This window comes from Crocodylus porosus, unplaced genomic scaffold, assembly GCF_001723895.1.
Source record: "Crocodylus porosus isolate Cpor-Errol unplaced genomic scaffold, CroPor_comp1, whole genome shotgun sequence".
Classification (NCBI taxonomy): Eukaryota; Metazoa; Chordata; order Crocodylia; family Crocodylidae; genus Crocodylus; species Crocodylus porosus.
Genome location: NW_017728919.1, coordinates 2,364,064 through 2,377,867, shown reverse-complemented (window position 1 = coordinate 2,377,867; position 13,804 = coordinate 2,364,064). Strand labels below are relative to the sequence as shown.

Below are 13,804 nucleotides of genomic sequence, written 5' to 3'. Positions count from 1 at the left end.
AGCCCAGGAGGCAAGAAGGATGTTGTGTTGCAGAGGTCACGGCGTGCTTGAACCGGGTGCAGGCGTCCAGCTTCCAGACGTGGCCGTGGAGAAGCTGGAGGGCAAGGTGCCCGCCCCAGGGCAGATAACCCTAGGACAGTGCCTGAGAGCAGCGGTGTCAGGGGCCTCCGGGCAACGCGTGGTCCCGCAGAGGAGTTTCTGGTCTTGGCCCTCCCGGGCGTGATCCTCCAGCTGCCGGCACGCGCCTTCCACAGCACGTGGCGGGCTGCCCTGGGGCGCCAGGAGGACGGCGCCCTCCACGCTAGTGACCCGCTGCACTTCAAGCAGGCGAGGGGAGCTGGTTGCTCCGCTCATCTCTGTGCGTCGGCCTGGCTCTCCCCTGCTAACGGCCCGTGTGCGGCAGGGACACGAGAGCCTGTTCTCGAGAGGCTCACCCACCCCTCGCCTGCGTCTCCCCTGCACCGTTCGCAAGTGCCCTGACATCCAGGGCAGCGGGGGGCGGAGGGCCGGTGGCTCTGGGATCGCCTGATGACAAGGGATGGGACTTGGCGCGGGTGACGGTTCTGCGCTGCGGTGACAAGATGGAGAGGGTCGCCGGCTCCCCTGGGCAGGAGGGGGGACCGAGGGCAGAGCGGTGGACTTGCTCCGTGGGGGGACGCGGGAGCCGAGCTCGCGGCTGCATCCGGCAGGACTCGGAGGAGCTGGTTTGTTTTCTTTCCCTTTCCCGTAGAGGCTCGCGGAAGCGGTAACAGCACGTGCAAACCTGCGTCCCGACCGGGACGACACCGCGAAGCTCCGAGCCGGCGCAGACGCGTCGCACCACAGCTGGTCTCCGAAGCACGGCCGGAGGACGGAGCGGGGCTTTCTGCAGGGTGCTGGCAGCGGGGGCTCGCGGGGAGCGCGCGACGGCCAGGCTGCCGAAAGCGGAGGCAGGGGCGGCAGCAGCTTGGGGCGTCCGCGACAGATGCTCCGTGGGCTGCCTGCGCAGAGGCGTGGCGCTGCCGCTTTTGCGGTACTTTCAGCTCCGCACTTCTTGATGTTTATCTCTTGGTAAACAAGTGAGGTTTTGCTGCTTGGCACACGCTGACACCCTGCTCTCCACTGCCTTTCTCCCTGTCCTACATCTGCCCGGGGCCTGCGTCCAGGCTCTCGGCTGGGAGGACCTGGCTCTGTCCACGGGAGAGGCAGGCGCCGGAGGCCCAGCCTGCGCTCACTTGAACCGTCAGCCCCTGCTGAGGTTCCCCGGCGGGAGGCCTGCCGGCTCTGACCCCCGCAGGCCCGGTAACGCAGCCGGGGCAGTTCCTGCAGGAGGTGTTTGCAAGGCCTTGGGGAACAGGCTGGAGGAGGCAGGCGGGCGACAGCCGTGGCATCCCGAGCGCAGACCCGCGCCTGCCCGGGCTCTGGACGAAGGCTGCCTGTGGGTGCTGGGTGCCACAGGGCGCCTTCTTCCAGGGGCAGCGTCCTTCCCTTTGGGCGGGGGGAATCGGTGCCCAGCTTGCAGGGGTGGACCTGGCTCGTTGCACATCTCTGCTGCGTGGACACGCCGTCTGTCCCTGCTGGCGCCGCTGCGACTCTCGGTAGCTGCATTTGGGCCCCCGAGCGCCCCGGAGGTCGCTGGATTGACAATGCTTCACTTCTGCACTAAGCACGCGCTGCCGAGGGGCAAGCGAGCCGCCCCGCTCCTGCCCCAAGGTGCCGGGCTTCGGGGCTGGCCAAAGGGTCCCTTGTGCCAGCCTGACTGAGTGCCACGCCGCGGCTCGGGCAGAAGCAGCTCCCAGTCCCCGAGGGGAGACGCGCGGTTCTCGAGCTCAGAAACCGTGGGCGGGGCGGGGGTGGAAATCAGGGCAAGTGACTGCCGATGGCAGCTCTGCGCTGAAAGGCCTCGGAGAAGCAGTGAGAAAGCGAGCAGTTTATCTCGGTGTCACGCCAGGAAGCGAGGAGATGACGGCGCGCTGATAGGTTTCTGAACTTGCCGCTGCAGCTGAGATCTCGGCGCGTGGGTGCGAGCCGCGCCGCAGCGCCTGCCTGGGCTCGGGGAGGCAGCTCTCCCCCGTCACGCCCGGCCGCGCTGCGGCTCCGTCGTGCCCCTGCCCCCTTGCCACAGAAGATGCCCTAATTCAGTCACGGGAGCTGAGAAGAGCAGAGGCCCCGGCAAGCTGTGGTGGGAGGGGACGAGCAAGGGTGAAACCGCGGCCTGCCGGAGCCACTGCCGCAACTTTCCTCTCGTGCCCCAGGCGGGCGATGCCTCCGGCCCTGTCTGGAGCTGCCCCGTCGCGTGCTGGGGCCGTGCTCGCGGAGCTGCCGGGCTGGGAGCATTTCTGCCTCCGGGCCCCTGAAGCGAAGAACGCAACGGTCCGCGGCCCAGACCCCGCTGGGGAAGAGCGAGAGGCCCAGGCCAGCTTGCACCGTCGGGCAGCTCCTGACCTGGCTGCACTGCAATACGAATGCCTCGTGTTGGCAGCACAATGTGGTTTGGCCCACGGAGATCTCGTCCCAAGGGCTAGTTGCCCCCGCGCCCCCAGGAAGCTCTGAGCGCAGACACAATCTCTCTGTTCTTCCAACAAAGCCCTTGTGTGTGGCCGCCCTGAGCCTGGAGCCAAGCCGCGTGCACGCCCCCGCGCCCGCGCCCGCGCCAGCCTGGGTGCTCCAAGGCAGCACCGCTGTGACTGCCGTCGTGGCTGGGCTTGGCGGGTTTGCGGGGAGCCGAGGGCTCCCTGCTCGAGGCCCCGCTGAGCACGGCCGGCTAAGGTCTTGAGGCCATTGCTGAGACGTGCCCGGCCTCAGTTTCCCCTGCGGGAAACTCTCGCACTGCAGACGCTCGCAGCCGGCCCACCTCGCTGGGGCCAGAGCGCGCGGCTTCCAGGAAAGGCAGCACGTCTCTGAGGCCACAGTGCACGGCCCTCGCTCTTCGGAGCTCGTTTCGGTTTCATCCTAAACCCGCAGCCTCCTCACCCCGACGCTGGGTACTCCCAGGAGCCTGGGCTGGCAGCGGGCAGGGGCTCTGGGCGGAGGCATTGCGCCTTCCTGCGCGTGCGGCTGTGCTCCCTGCCGGGGGGCTGCAGCGAGGTCTGACCGCACAGGCCCTGCTGCTCCCGCACTGGCAGTGCCAGCCCTCCCGAGCGCTGCGCCCTGCAGGGACAGGGTTTGGCGTGGGCAGGCAGGAGGCCGACACGCAGAGCCCAGGCCCAGGAGCGTTCGGGGTTTCCGCGCGTGCTGGGTGTGTGCAAGGAAAGGGCCTGGCGCGGCGGGTGGCAGCTGGACCCTCTGGGGAGCAGGGAGGGTTGTGGCCTGTCTTGCTAAAGGTTTCTTGCTGGGCTTCCACGTGCTCCTCTCATCTCGCGCCTCCAGCCCAGGAACAGCCCAGGTCTCTGCGGTGATGAGCAGGGGCGGGGCGCGCAGAGAGGAGAGTACGCATCTGTGGACATGCGTTTAATGTCTGCCCGTGGCCCCGTGCCCAGGAAAGCCCCGTGCGTTCGAGCAGCAGGCCCGGACCCGCCGGGGTTGCGTGCCCGAGACAGCGGCTGTGGCATGCGGAGTCTGCTCTCCCTCCTGCCCCGAGGCGGCTCGCGGCAGCACGGCCCCGCGCCAGGGCGCTCGGCCCTGGCCAGGCCCTGGCAGGCTGGGCCCCTCCGTCTCCCCAGTGCCCAGCGCTTAGGGCAGTGCGGCCTCCTCGCGTCAGAGCTCGAGGCTCCCGCCGTTCTTGATGGTAACGGGCTTGTCTGAGAGCAGCAAGGACAGCGGCACCAGAGGCTGAGGGGGCCCCGCGGCCTCCAGGGCCGAGCCCCCCGCCGGAGGGGGCTGAGAGCAGCCCAGGACCTCGTCCCCAGGGCTGCTCTGACCGCAGCCCCCGGCACGGTCTTCCTGCGCCTCTCCCATGCCGGGCAGGAGCTCCTGCCGCCGGTACTCGAAGGGCAGCTCGGTCTCGCCGCCCGCCCGCCCCTCCTTGGCCGGCGGCGTCTCCGCCGGGTCGTCGGCCGCGGCGCAGCGCAGCAGCGAGCAGGTCTCCGTGCTCGCCTCGGGCACCTCCTTGTCCCAGACCAGCTCGGTCACCAGCAGCTCCACGGGGCTGATGTTTTCCGAGGGCTCCACAAAGCCCAGCTGTGGCTTCGCCTGCAGGGACGGGGCAGGTGCTGAGCACGCGGGGGGAGCCGCCTCGCGGCGCCCCGACACACCGGGGAGACGCTGCACGGTCCCTGGCCCCTTCCTGGAGCACGAGGTCCCGGTGCTCGTGCTCCAGCTGCCGGGAGCCTCGACCCGCCCTCTCCCCATCCCCTCCAGCCGCCCTGCCACCTTCGGAGGGCCAGATGCGGGCGGAGGCTCACCTGGCTCGTCTCGGGAGCTGGGAACTTGAGGGCTTCGCTGCTCCCTGGCTTGGGCAGCAGCGGGCAGAGCAGGGTCTTGGCCCTGGGAAACATTTGCAGCGGGTGGTTAATGGGCAGCCGTGCGCTGGGGGCGGGGGGCGGGGGCTGCCTGCGCGCTCACCTCTTCCTGGCGACCTGGTAGAGCACGGCCGAGAGAGGGACGACCACGAAGACGGCCAGGAACCGGAAGCTGGCCTTCGCCGCCGGCAGCGGGGGGGCTGGGGGCAAGCACAGGCTGCGCTCGGAGACCGCCGGGGGCCTCAGGACCACGTGCGAGCGTCTGCCGGGGCCTGCGCGCCCCGTACAAGCTGGTGCAATCATCGCCACGTCCCGGGCCCCTGCGGCCTCCGAGGCCGGCCCCTGGCATGACCTCAGGACTGTGGCTAACGGGCAGCGAGACTGGTCCCGCTGCCCGAGCGCCCAGCACATCCCAGCAGGCGTCTCCCCCCCCAGGGAAAGGCGCTGGGAGCCCAAGGCAGGGTCCTGGGTTCTGCGGGTGTGCAGTTTACACCAGGCTCGTGGGAGAAGCGCGGGGAGGGGGTGGCTCGCATCCCTGCGTGCGTCTGCCCCACGTCCTGGATTGCGGAGACGTGGGGGTGGAAGCCTGCGTCAGCCCCCCCGAGACGAGCCCGGGCAGGGAAGGCGCCTGGGCCATTACCGAGCTCCTGGGTTCTGGACGGGGGCTGCGGCCGGCTGGTCCCAGCTGCGCCGGCCTGGATCCCTGCTCGGTGCACGGTGCCGGGCTGCAGGCCCTGGAGGGTGAAGCGTGTCGCCAGGGCGTTTGCTTCACGATCTGCTCAGACGGCAGCGAGCTGTGAGCTTCAGGAAACCCCTCCCGGCCCCGGGTGCAGCCCCCTTCAGCCCCAGCTCTCCTGCAACTCCGCCCCACCGCAGCACCGGCCACACCTGCACGGGCCGTGGGCTCCCTCTCTCCGCCCGCTCTCGCCCACGTTGCTGCCCTTTGCCCTGCGCTCGGCCCGTCCAGGGCTGCTGCGGAAAGGGGAACGGCAGCAGCTGGCGGCGCGCCTGCCTGCGCCTCGGGGGCAGGAAGGGCCTGGTGCCATCGGTGTTTCACGGGCACAGGGAGGGGCGTCTGCCCCTGCCAGCCGAGGGCGTGCGGGAGGTCCGGCAGAGCAGTGCCCTGACGGGCCCCCCACAGCCGCTTGGGCTGGGGCCGGCAGCCTCCCCTCCTCTCGTGCGCCTTTCTCAGAGCTGCCCTGTTGTTGCTGCAGGACTTGGCCGGTGCCACCCTGCGCTCAACTACTCACCGGTTCCCGTGAAGTGGTACGTGGCAGCGAACGTGGCCCAGCTGTGCCCGGGTCCCTGGCCGTGGACGGCGATCCGGTACCACCGCCTGGGCTCCAGCACACCTGGAGTGCACACCCGGAGACATTACCACCCTCGCGGATGTGCCACAGGCGCCTAAACCGTGACCCAGCAGCACGTGCCAGGCTGCCCCAGGGCACGGCCAAGACGGTGGCTCTGGCTACACCTTCCAACCAGGTTTTTTTCCCCGTTTTCTGGGATTTGACAGGTTTTGGCACAAGTAAAAGCTGTGACAGCACAAGTCACAACAGTGCCATGGCCGAGTCACGACCTGGGCTAGGAAACCTGGAGACGGTGCCCCGCGCTGAAGCTTTGCCCTTGCCTAGCACAGGCTGCCCGGGTGCATCCCGAGCGCTCCCTCCAACCCCCCAGACTTTGGATGCAGGGTTTGAATTACACTTTGACTCTTGAGGGAGTCTGCAAAAAAAATTGGTCTGCCCTTCACAATGCCTTAATAAAATTGCAGACCCCGCAAGGTTATGATTTTCAAATCTTACAGGGGGACTTTCTTATGGGAGGGCTCGGCCCTCCCAAAGTCCCCTGTAATTTGAACCCTGTTTGGATGCAGCCCTTCTCGACCCTTTAACTGGGAAGGGGGGCCGGGGAGAGAGCCAGGCCACAGGAAAGTGGCAAGGAGGAAGATGTCCTTGCTACCTGTCTCCGTGTACGTGCCCGTCTCCACGAAGGGTTTCTGGATGCAAGCCGCAGGCCTCCTGGCATCTCCCAGCGGCTGCTTCTCAAGGCAGTAGAAGGTGCCGTTGGCCTTTGCTGCCCACTGCACCGTGGTGTTGGTGCCGGCCGTGCTGACAGCCAGGAAGCGGATCTCTGGGGGGCGACACAGGCAGCTGTCTCAGCACAGCTGGTGCCAAGTGTCAGGCTGACAATATTTGGATCTTGGACAGCACTGGATTTGCAGGTGAATAAAGGCTTTAACCTGTGGCTCAGTAAAGCTGCTGACCACAAGGCAGAATGATATATTGCAAGTAACAGTGCAAGATGCTTAGGCAAGCAGTTTTCTAACAGTGTGGTAGTGTGCAGGATATCTGATTCGTCGTGTAAGGAGAACAAGATGCAGGCCACCAGCTATTGTCAGGAGATAAAGCAGAAGCAAGACCTTGGAGATGGTGCTGAAATCAGCAAGAAACAGCAAGTGTCCCCAGACTTCTCTGATCACGGTCTTGAGCATGTGCTCATAGCAAAAAGACACCTAAATGAATGAAACGCATAGGTAATTCCACGCTAATGAAGTAAACAGTAAATAGAGGCGGAGCTTGAGATAGGAGGGAATATGGTGGAACGAAGGAGGGGCAAAGGTGGAGAAAATGTTAATGAGTATGAGCCAAGGTGTATAAACGGGAAAAGAAATAATGTTCGCTGCTGCTCCCCGGTTTGTTGGGTTTTTGGGAGCTCGCCTGAAGTGGTCTCCATTCTGAATAAAGCTGTTGTCTGGCAGCGTGTACTGGTGTTTGCTCCCTGAGCAACTGGATCCCGAGCAATTGGACCGTTGTCGCACTAGTCCATTGGGCTCCGCGTGGAGTCGGGGTCTGACACCAAGCAGGGGGCAGGCGTGTGTGCATGCACATGCACGCACACGTATGCATTCTGGTGCCAGAGGGGGAAGTAACTCAAGGAAACTCTGTCCCTTAGAGCCTGACAGAGGACTGCTCTGCCCCCACTTCCCCACGGCGGAGGCAGCAGTGGTCCTGGGAGGTACCCTGAGGCAGGGGAGGGCGACAGGGTCCCTGTACCTGTGTCTGAGTCTGGCGGGATGTGGCGTGTCCAAGCGGGCCCGTAACCAGCTGCATTGGCCGCGCTCAGCGAGATGCTGTGCTCTGCCCCCGAGAGAGCCAGGTTCAGCTCCGCCACGTCCTTCTGGAGGCTGATCTCGTCCATGGGCTCCCCGCAGCCACACGTCAGCATGCGGACGGCCACGGTGTAGGTGACGTTGCCTTGCTCCTCACTGGCTTTCTGGGGCAGTCGGAAGGGGCATTAGCAGGCGCCCCTGCGCCACGCAGCGTCCCGGCTGCCAGGCTCCCTGGCCTGCTCAGCTGTTGGGAGCTGCTCTCACTGGGGCCACCCCCCCAGGTGATTGCGTTGCGGCCCTGGGAGGTTGGGGCCCCCGAGTACCTGCCATGGCAGCTGGCATGGTGGAGGGAGGGTGCCTGAGGCAACAGCCCCATCATCAAGTGCTTAAAGCAAGGCTCAGGCTCCCCTTCCCGCAGTGCCAGGGACCACGGGGGATGGACCCCCGAGCCAACCATGCTTGCCAGCAGGGGATGGGGCTGCCCCGCTGGCACAGGCCCAGGAGGCCACGGTACCTGCCATTGCAGGGTCAGGTTCCTCTGTCCACTCTGGCCCAGTCTTCCCAGCGTGTAACTCGCCCTGGGCCTCTCAACGATTTCTGGAAAGGAAGCGGTGACGTGGGCCACGTGCTGGTCCTGGCAAGGCCCTGCCCACTGCACTCCTGCCCACGCACGCCGCGCTGGGCATGACTGGGAGGTGCTTGAAGCCAGGACCCAGTGCTTGCAGGGCAGGTCCTGCTGCCCTCACCTGCAGGGACGAGGATGATTTGGCTCCAGTCGCTCCAGGTGCTGCTCCAGTGCAGCATCTTGTGCCGGATCTGCAGCTCGAGGGCGGCCGTCTGCCCCAGGTCGCAGGTCACTAGGGAGCCAAGGCAGCGGGGGCTGAGCTGCGAGCTGACCTGAGCCCTCAGCCGAGACCAGGCCGGGGCATCCTAGAGATCTTGGGTGCCTGCCCTGGGGACACTGCTGTGTCCTCGGATTTGGCCAAGCTCCAGCCCACCGTGAGAGGGAAGGAGCGACTCGCTGTGGATTGGGGCTGGGCTGCCCGTCGGGGTGTGGGGAGGGGAGGGGAGGACCACGTGGTGCCTGGGCAGGATGGAGGAGCCCCCATGGGCAGGCGTCCCCACAGAATGAGGGCTCTGCCGTGGCTGTCGCATGCAGCCAAGAGCCCCGCGGGGCAGGCATTGTGGCCTTGGCGGAGGCTCGGGGAGGTGGGGGCAGCCGTGCAAGTCGGGTCCCTGCAGGGAGGAGTGATGGGGCGCTGAGGCAGGCTAGGAGCCTCTGCCCTGGAGCTGCGGTAGGTCAGGGTGTCCCCTTGCTCCCCCCTCGGTGCTCCCTGCACCGCTGGGCCCAGGAGCTTGTGCAGAACTGAACGTGCCTCGGGGCACAGCCCAGACCCACCTGCCTCATCCTCGCTCTTCTTGTCATCCGCCTGCGTCTCGCACTCCACCTGCAAACAGAGCAGACAAGCCTTGAGCGGAGCAACCTGGGCACCGCACACAGCACCACCGTGCAGGGTACTGGCAGCAGGACACAGCCCTGCAGGAGGACCGAGGTCCCAGTCCCCGCCCCCGTCTGAATGGCGCTGGTCTTGGTGCAGGAGGAGAGCACCTGTGAGCGAGCCCTGGGGTACGTGGGGAGGGAATTGCTGGCACGGCCTGGCCAGGTGGATGTGAGCGGGGGATGGCAGACTGGTAGCAGCACGGGGGGGGCACGGCTGGTGCTGACGCAGGGCACGGGGGTCGGAGCTGCGGCCTGCCCTTGGCGGGGGTCGCACCCGCGTGGGGCTGGGGCAGCGTCACTGCCACGCGTGGGAGACCAGTTGAGTTGGCAGTGGATGCCCAGGGTGCTTTAGGCTGATGGTTGTCGCCCGGGGCCCCTTTCCTGCACGGTCCCTGCGAATTGGGCTCTGGTCCTGTTGCGACGACATCGTAACCCAGGGCTGGTGCACATGGGTGACTGTGCCATGCAACAGAGCAGCCAGGCCGGGGGCTGCACAGCACCGGGCCCCGAGGCGCTGGGGTGGGCGTGTGACCTGCACCTGCAGAACCGCAGTGACCGCATGGCTGGTGGCTCCTGGCTTCACTGACCAGTGCCCTCCCCAGAGCAGGGTGGGCACGTGGGCACATGTGCACATGAGTGTGTGTGCTTGTGCATGTGCATGCACACTACAACAGGCAGGAGCAAGGCGGCGGCTGCCCCTGCAGCCACGTCCCTCCTGCCCAGCTGAAACCCCTCGGGGGTGGCTCAGTGCATCCCTTGAACTCACCAGCGTCCATGTGGTGTCCTTCCCCTGCCGGTGCCGCACCTCCCGCTGCAGCACCACAGCCTTGCCTGCCCTTTCCTCGGCCCGGGGCAGCTGCAGCCTCAGCGTGCCGTTGGCCCTGGAGAAGCTGATCTTGTTGTGGGGAGGGTCCAGTTTAACTGGAACGACACCGCAGCCTTAGGCAGCTGTGGGGTTTAAGATGGGCAGGGGGGAGCACAGGCCCAGGGGGGTCAGAAGGGGCTTGTGCACATGTATGCTTGTGCATGCGTGCCCACTCCCTGGGGGCATGTGGCCACAGCACAAGAAATGCCTCATTTCCTCCCCCTCCCTCTCCCCAGCCAAAGGGCCGAGGACGAAGGGCCTGTGGGCACCGAGCTCCTCCTGCTAGAGGAGGCTGGTGGGGTCATGGCAGAGGAGGAAGAGGAGGAGGATGTCCTCCCCAGGGCCTGGCCACCCCACGCTGTCGGCTGTCTGCACCTCGCTGCTCCCCGCCCAGGCAGCGCTCACCAGCGCGTGCCGCGAGGTCCAGGCTGCCCCGTGCCGGCTCGCGGACACTCACTGGCATTCTCCAGCTGCAGCGTGACGTTCCTGGTTCTCCACGGCCTGTCGCCGCTGCCCGACTCCACCCAGGCCGTGAAGTTTTTCAGGAGATACAGCTTGCGGAAAGGAAGCGTGTAGTGCGTGGTCCTGGCCCCCACGGCCGTGCAGGAGGTCTTTGTGCCGTGATAGCTGAGGAGGAAAGCCGGCTCCCTTGCAACGCCAGGCCTTTGCCCTCCTTTGCCCGGGAGCTGCGGCATGGTGCCGGGGGTGCCCTGTCACCATGCTCCTACCCCCTTCGTGCGCTCTGGTCCTGCCTGGAGCCCGGCCCTCGCAGCCAGCTCTGGCTGCACGCGTGGGGGGTGCTCCTTGTGTGAAAGGGTCGGATGCTGCGGGTACAGAAGCAACGTGCCCTGCAGCCACCCTGCCCAGCCCACTGCTGGCACCTCGTACTCACCAGTACTGGAACCGGTAGGTGGCATTGCCCGAGGGGACCGTAGCTCTCCAGGCGCACTGGAGGTCGCATCTGTTGCAGCTGCGGTAGCAGAGCAAGTCGGGGTGGTCTGCAGAGCCTGTAGGCACATATGGAGGAAGTGGGTGAAGCTGCTTTTCCCTGCTCCGTGTGCCCCGCGGGCTGCGGTTCCAGGAATGCCCGGGGCGGTGCCGGGCGAGGGGCTGCGCGGGGTGCGGCTGTGACACGGCTGGTGCTCTGGGTGCACGCGCGAGCACCGTCCTGGGGCTTTCCCAGGGCTTGCCTGGTGCACAGAGCTCCGAGCTGTCTGGAAGCTGGGGGGAGAGCTGACAGCACAGAGCAATACCCTGCAGGGCACCTAAGCCAGCGCCGCTCATGGTTGGCCTGAGGCCGTGCCTGGGCCGGGGGCCTGACGTGGTCCCATTGCTCCCGCACCCGGAGCTGGCGTGTGATGAGCGAGCTGGGCAGCCTCCGTGTGTGTGGCCTGGCACCCGAGAGGTGAAGCCAGCACAGGAGGAGCGCTTGCAATGCCTTTCCCCGTTCTTCCTCTGCTCACAGGACGCAGGTTGTGGCCTGGGCCAGCCACAGCTCGGCTGTGCGCTCAGATCTGCCTCCAGGTTTGCCTGTGTTGGGGTTTTCAAGCCTTAGAGATGTAGGTCACGCTCTGGGCTGCTGCCACTCGAAAGGTGACGAGCCCTGGGGCCAGTGAGATGCATGCTAGTGCATAAGTGTGCACAAGAGGCTGCGTTTGTGTGCTGTGGGGGTGCAAGGGAGAAGGTGGGTAGGAGGGAGAGCACTCTCGTGCTTGGGAAGAGGTGTGCAGCATCGTATGTGTGCACGCATATGTGTGCATGCATGCTCACGCTGCATTGAGAGAGGAGAACAAGTGGACTTTCTGCTTCTTGCTGGTGCTGCGTTTCTCTCCTGAGTCCCGCTGAGGTCTCAGCCCCAGGAGGAAGCTCGTGTGGTTGAAGGTGCTGCTGTGCCTGGCAGGGCCTCCGCACCCTCGTGACTCATCCCGGTGCCCTTGGCTGGGACACCTCCACTCCAGTGCCCAGCACCTTCCTGGCAGCGAGGCTGGAGCCACGTGGCAGCCCCAGCCGCAAGCGGTGCCAGGGCCCCCGACAGCAGGCTGCCTTCACTGCGGGGCTCACGTGCGACCCCTGACCTCTGCCTCGTCCCACGCAAATGGCAGCCTCGAACCTCGCAGGGACGGGCGCACGGTGTCGGGCCCCTCCCAGCACAGCGCCGGCGGGTGTCACTGGGGCACTCCGAATGAGATGTCCCCCGGGTCCGGCCGCAGCCTGGTGTTTGGGGCCTGGGCCGCTGCGGTTACAGCCTCTTCCTGCCAGCAACGAGCGGGGCGGGGGGTGAGAGCGCCAGGGCACCGGGGAGTTGCTGGAAGGGGCTGCGCGGGGCGGCGTCACTGCACTCGCGAGGAGAGGAACAGGAACATCTAATCGTCGCTCCAGGAAATACAGCTCACCTGCCCGGTCCTGTGGGCACCGGGCTCACGCTGCGGCGTGGGAGACCAGTCAGTCTGGAGGGGGCCAGCTGCAGTGGCCCCGGTTTGGGAATCTGGGCGCAGAACCAAGCCTGGGAGACTCAGGCCGGCAAATGTCGGTGGCCCAGCGCAGGAGCCTCCCTGCCCCAGAGGCGCTGCCCCGTGCTCTGGGCGAGCCACGCTCCAGGGGCTCCCTGGCAGGGAAGCACGGGCACGGGGCCCCGCTCGGAGCCCGCCGGCCTCTCCGCCGGCGCCGCTTCTGCTCCCTGGCGCCCAGAGCCGGGCCTGTTTAAGGCCGACCCCGTCCCCAGAAAGCCCCTTTTGTGGCCCCGGCCGAGGCGCGTGGGCTCGTGGGAAGGGAAGCCCTCGCTATCGCCCGGGCGTCGGCGCCGCAGAAACACTCACCTCTCAGGGGAAGTACGGCCAGCCACAGCAGCAGGCGCCACAGCATCGTGTTTCCAGCCGCTCCCGCGCGGGGCTGGGGGCCGGCGCGGTGGGTCCCTGCTCAGCTCGCCCCGCTGCAGGCCCTCCAGGCGCGGGACCCTGCCCACGTCTCAGGCAGCCTCTGGACCCGCCGCACGACGGACAGCTGCCTGGCGCGCGCGTGCCCGGGGCGGCCAGGGCTGCCCCGCGGGGCGGCGGAGGGGCTGATGGCAGATAAGGAGGTGACGGCGTGTACTGGCTCTGACCAAAAGCAAAAGAGAAAGCAGCAGAGCCAGACCTGCTGGCGTGTGCACATGTCTGTGCGGGACACGCAGGCAAGTGTTGTCCCAGCCACAAGCTTGCCACAGGCAGCTGCAGGGCAGGAAAAGCAAGGTAAGCAGAAGTGTCTGCTCGGGCGGGGGCGGGGGCGGGGCGGGGGCCGCCTGCTCCCGTGGTTCGGTGCGGCGGGACTTGCGCCGGTTCGGCCAGTCCGGGGACTCCTGACTTAGGGGGTGGCTGTGGTCAGTGGGCCGGGCAGGCCAGGGCACATCTGTTCACACTTGTCCCCTGTGTGTTTGCATGGCACTGCTGATTTCCATCCCGAGTTGCACGTGTGCGTGCGCTGTTTGTGTGCATGTGCAAATGCACGTGGATTTGTGCCAGAGGAAGATTTCTGGGGAGGGTTTCTGAGCTGGTGGCTTTGGGTCCAACCCTGTGTCACTGCTTTTTGGACGTCAAGGGATCCATGCTGACACAACAAGGTTATTTCAGAGAAGCAGCCCGTTGCTCAGGGCTGAGGTCTTTGCACCCGAGAAGAGACGAGGACCCCAGAGCACCCGCCATCCTGCGTGTTACTGGGCCTGCTCCCCAAGACCCTGCCCTCGCCTTCCTGCCACCAGCCCTCGGTGTCACTCCCGGGCTGCCACACGGATGGCGCCGTGACTCACTGCGGGGGCAGGCAGGGTCGGGCGTCTGGGAGTGGTGGGAAAAGGGCAGCCGTGAAGAGAAACGGCCCCGAACCGCCTGCCTCGTGCCCTTGCCCGGGGCGGCAGGCCCTGCTCCACGGCGGGCCCGCAGCGCTGCACCGCCCGGGACCGGGACCGGGACCGGGAC

The 13,804-nt window shown here is 66.6% G+C and overlaps 2 protein-coding genes across 2 annotated transcripts; both read right to left on the bottom strand.

Moving 5' to 3' along the window:
• Window positions 1-3,421: 3,421 nt before the first annotated feature.
• On the bottom strand, window positions 3,422-4,737 carry LOC109312427. Its single transcript, XM_019538453.1, has 3 exons — window positions 4,483-4,737; window positions 4,323-4,404; window positions 3,422-4,110 (listed from the first exon to the last, which is right to left on the bottom strand). The coding sequence occupies exons 1-3, from the start codon at window positions 4,680-4,682 to the stop codon at window positions 3,676-3,678; spliced, it is 717 nt and encodes a 238-aa protein (XP_019393998.1). The 5' UTR covers window positions 4,683-4,737; the 3' UTR covers window positions 3,422-3,675.
• Window positions 4,738-4,744: 7 nt separating this feature from the next.
• Window positions 4,745-13,057, bottom strand: IL12RB1 (interleukin 12 receptor subunit beta 1). Its single transcript, XM_019538445.1, has 11 exons — window positions 12,674-13,057; window positions 10,750-10,864; window positions 10,315-10,484; window positions 9,759-9,913; window positions 8,891-8,939; window positions 8,238-8,348; window positions 8,006-8,088; window positions 7,436-7,655; window positions 6,342-6,512; window positions 5,630-5,731; window positions 4,745-5,154 (listed from the first exon to the last, which is right to left on the bottom strand). The coding sequence occupies exons 1-11, from the start codon at window positions 12,717-12,719 to the stop codon at window positions 4,745-4,747; spliced, it is 1,632 nt and encodes a 543-aa protein (XP_019393990.1). The 5' UTR covers window positions 12,720-13,057.
• Window positions 13,058-13,804: the final 747 nt, after the last annotated feature.

What these genes read in the sequence shown, in the direction of transcription:
- LOC109312427 (XM_019538453.1), bottom strand. Translation starts at nt 4,682, where the DNA reads ATGATTGCACCAGCTTGTACGGGGCGCGCAGGCCCCGGCAGACGCTCG. An exon ending in TACCAGGTCGCCAGGAAGAG is followed by an intron (nt 4,405 to 4,482) that starts GTGAGCGCGCAG and finishes AATGTTTCCCAG; the next exon opens with GGCCAAGACCCTGCTCTGCC. An exon ending in CAGCTCCCGAGACGAGCCAG is followed by an intron (nt 4,111 to 4,322) that starts GTGAGCCTCCGC and finishes CCGTCCCTGCAG; the next exon opens with GCGAAGCCACAGCTGGGCTT.
- IL12RB1 (XM_019538445.1), bottom strand. Translation starts at nt 12,719, where the DNA reads ATGCTGTGGCGCCTGCTGCTGTGGCTGGCCGTACTTCCCCTGAGAG. An exon ending in GAAGAGCGAGGATGAGGCAG is followed by an intron (nt 8,349 to 8,890) that starts GTGGGTCTGGGC and finishes TTGGCTCCCTAG; the next exon opens with TGACCTGCGACCTGGGGCAG. An exon ending in GTACCACTTCACGGGAACCG is followed by an intron (nt 5,155 to 5,629) that starts GTGAGTAGTTGA and finishes CCGTCTGAGCAG; the next exon opens with ATCGTGAAGCAAACGCCCTG.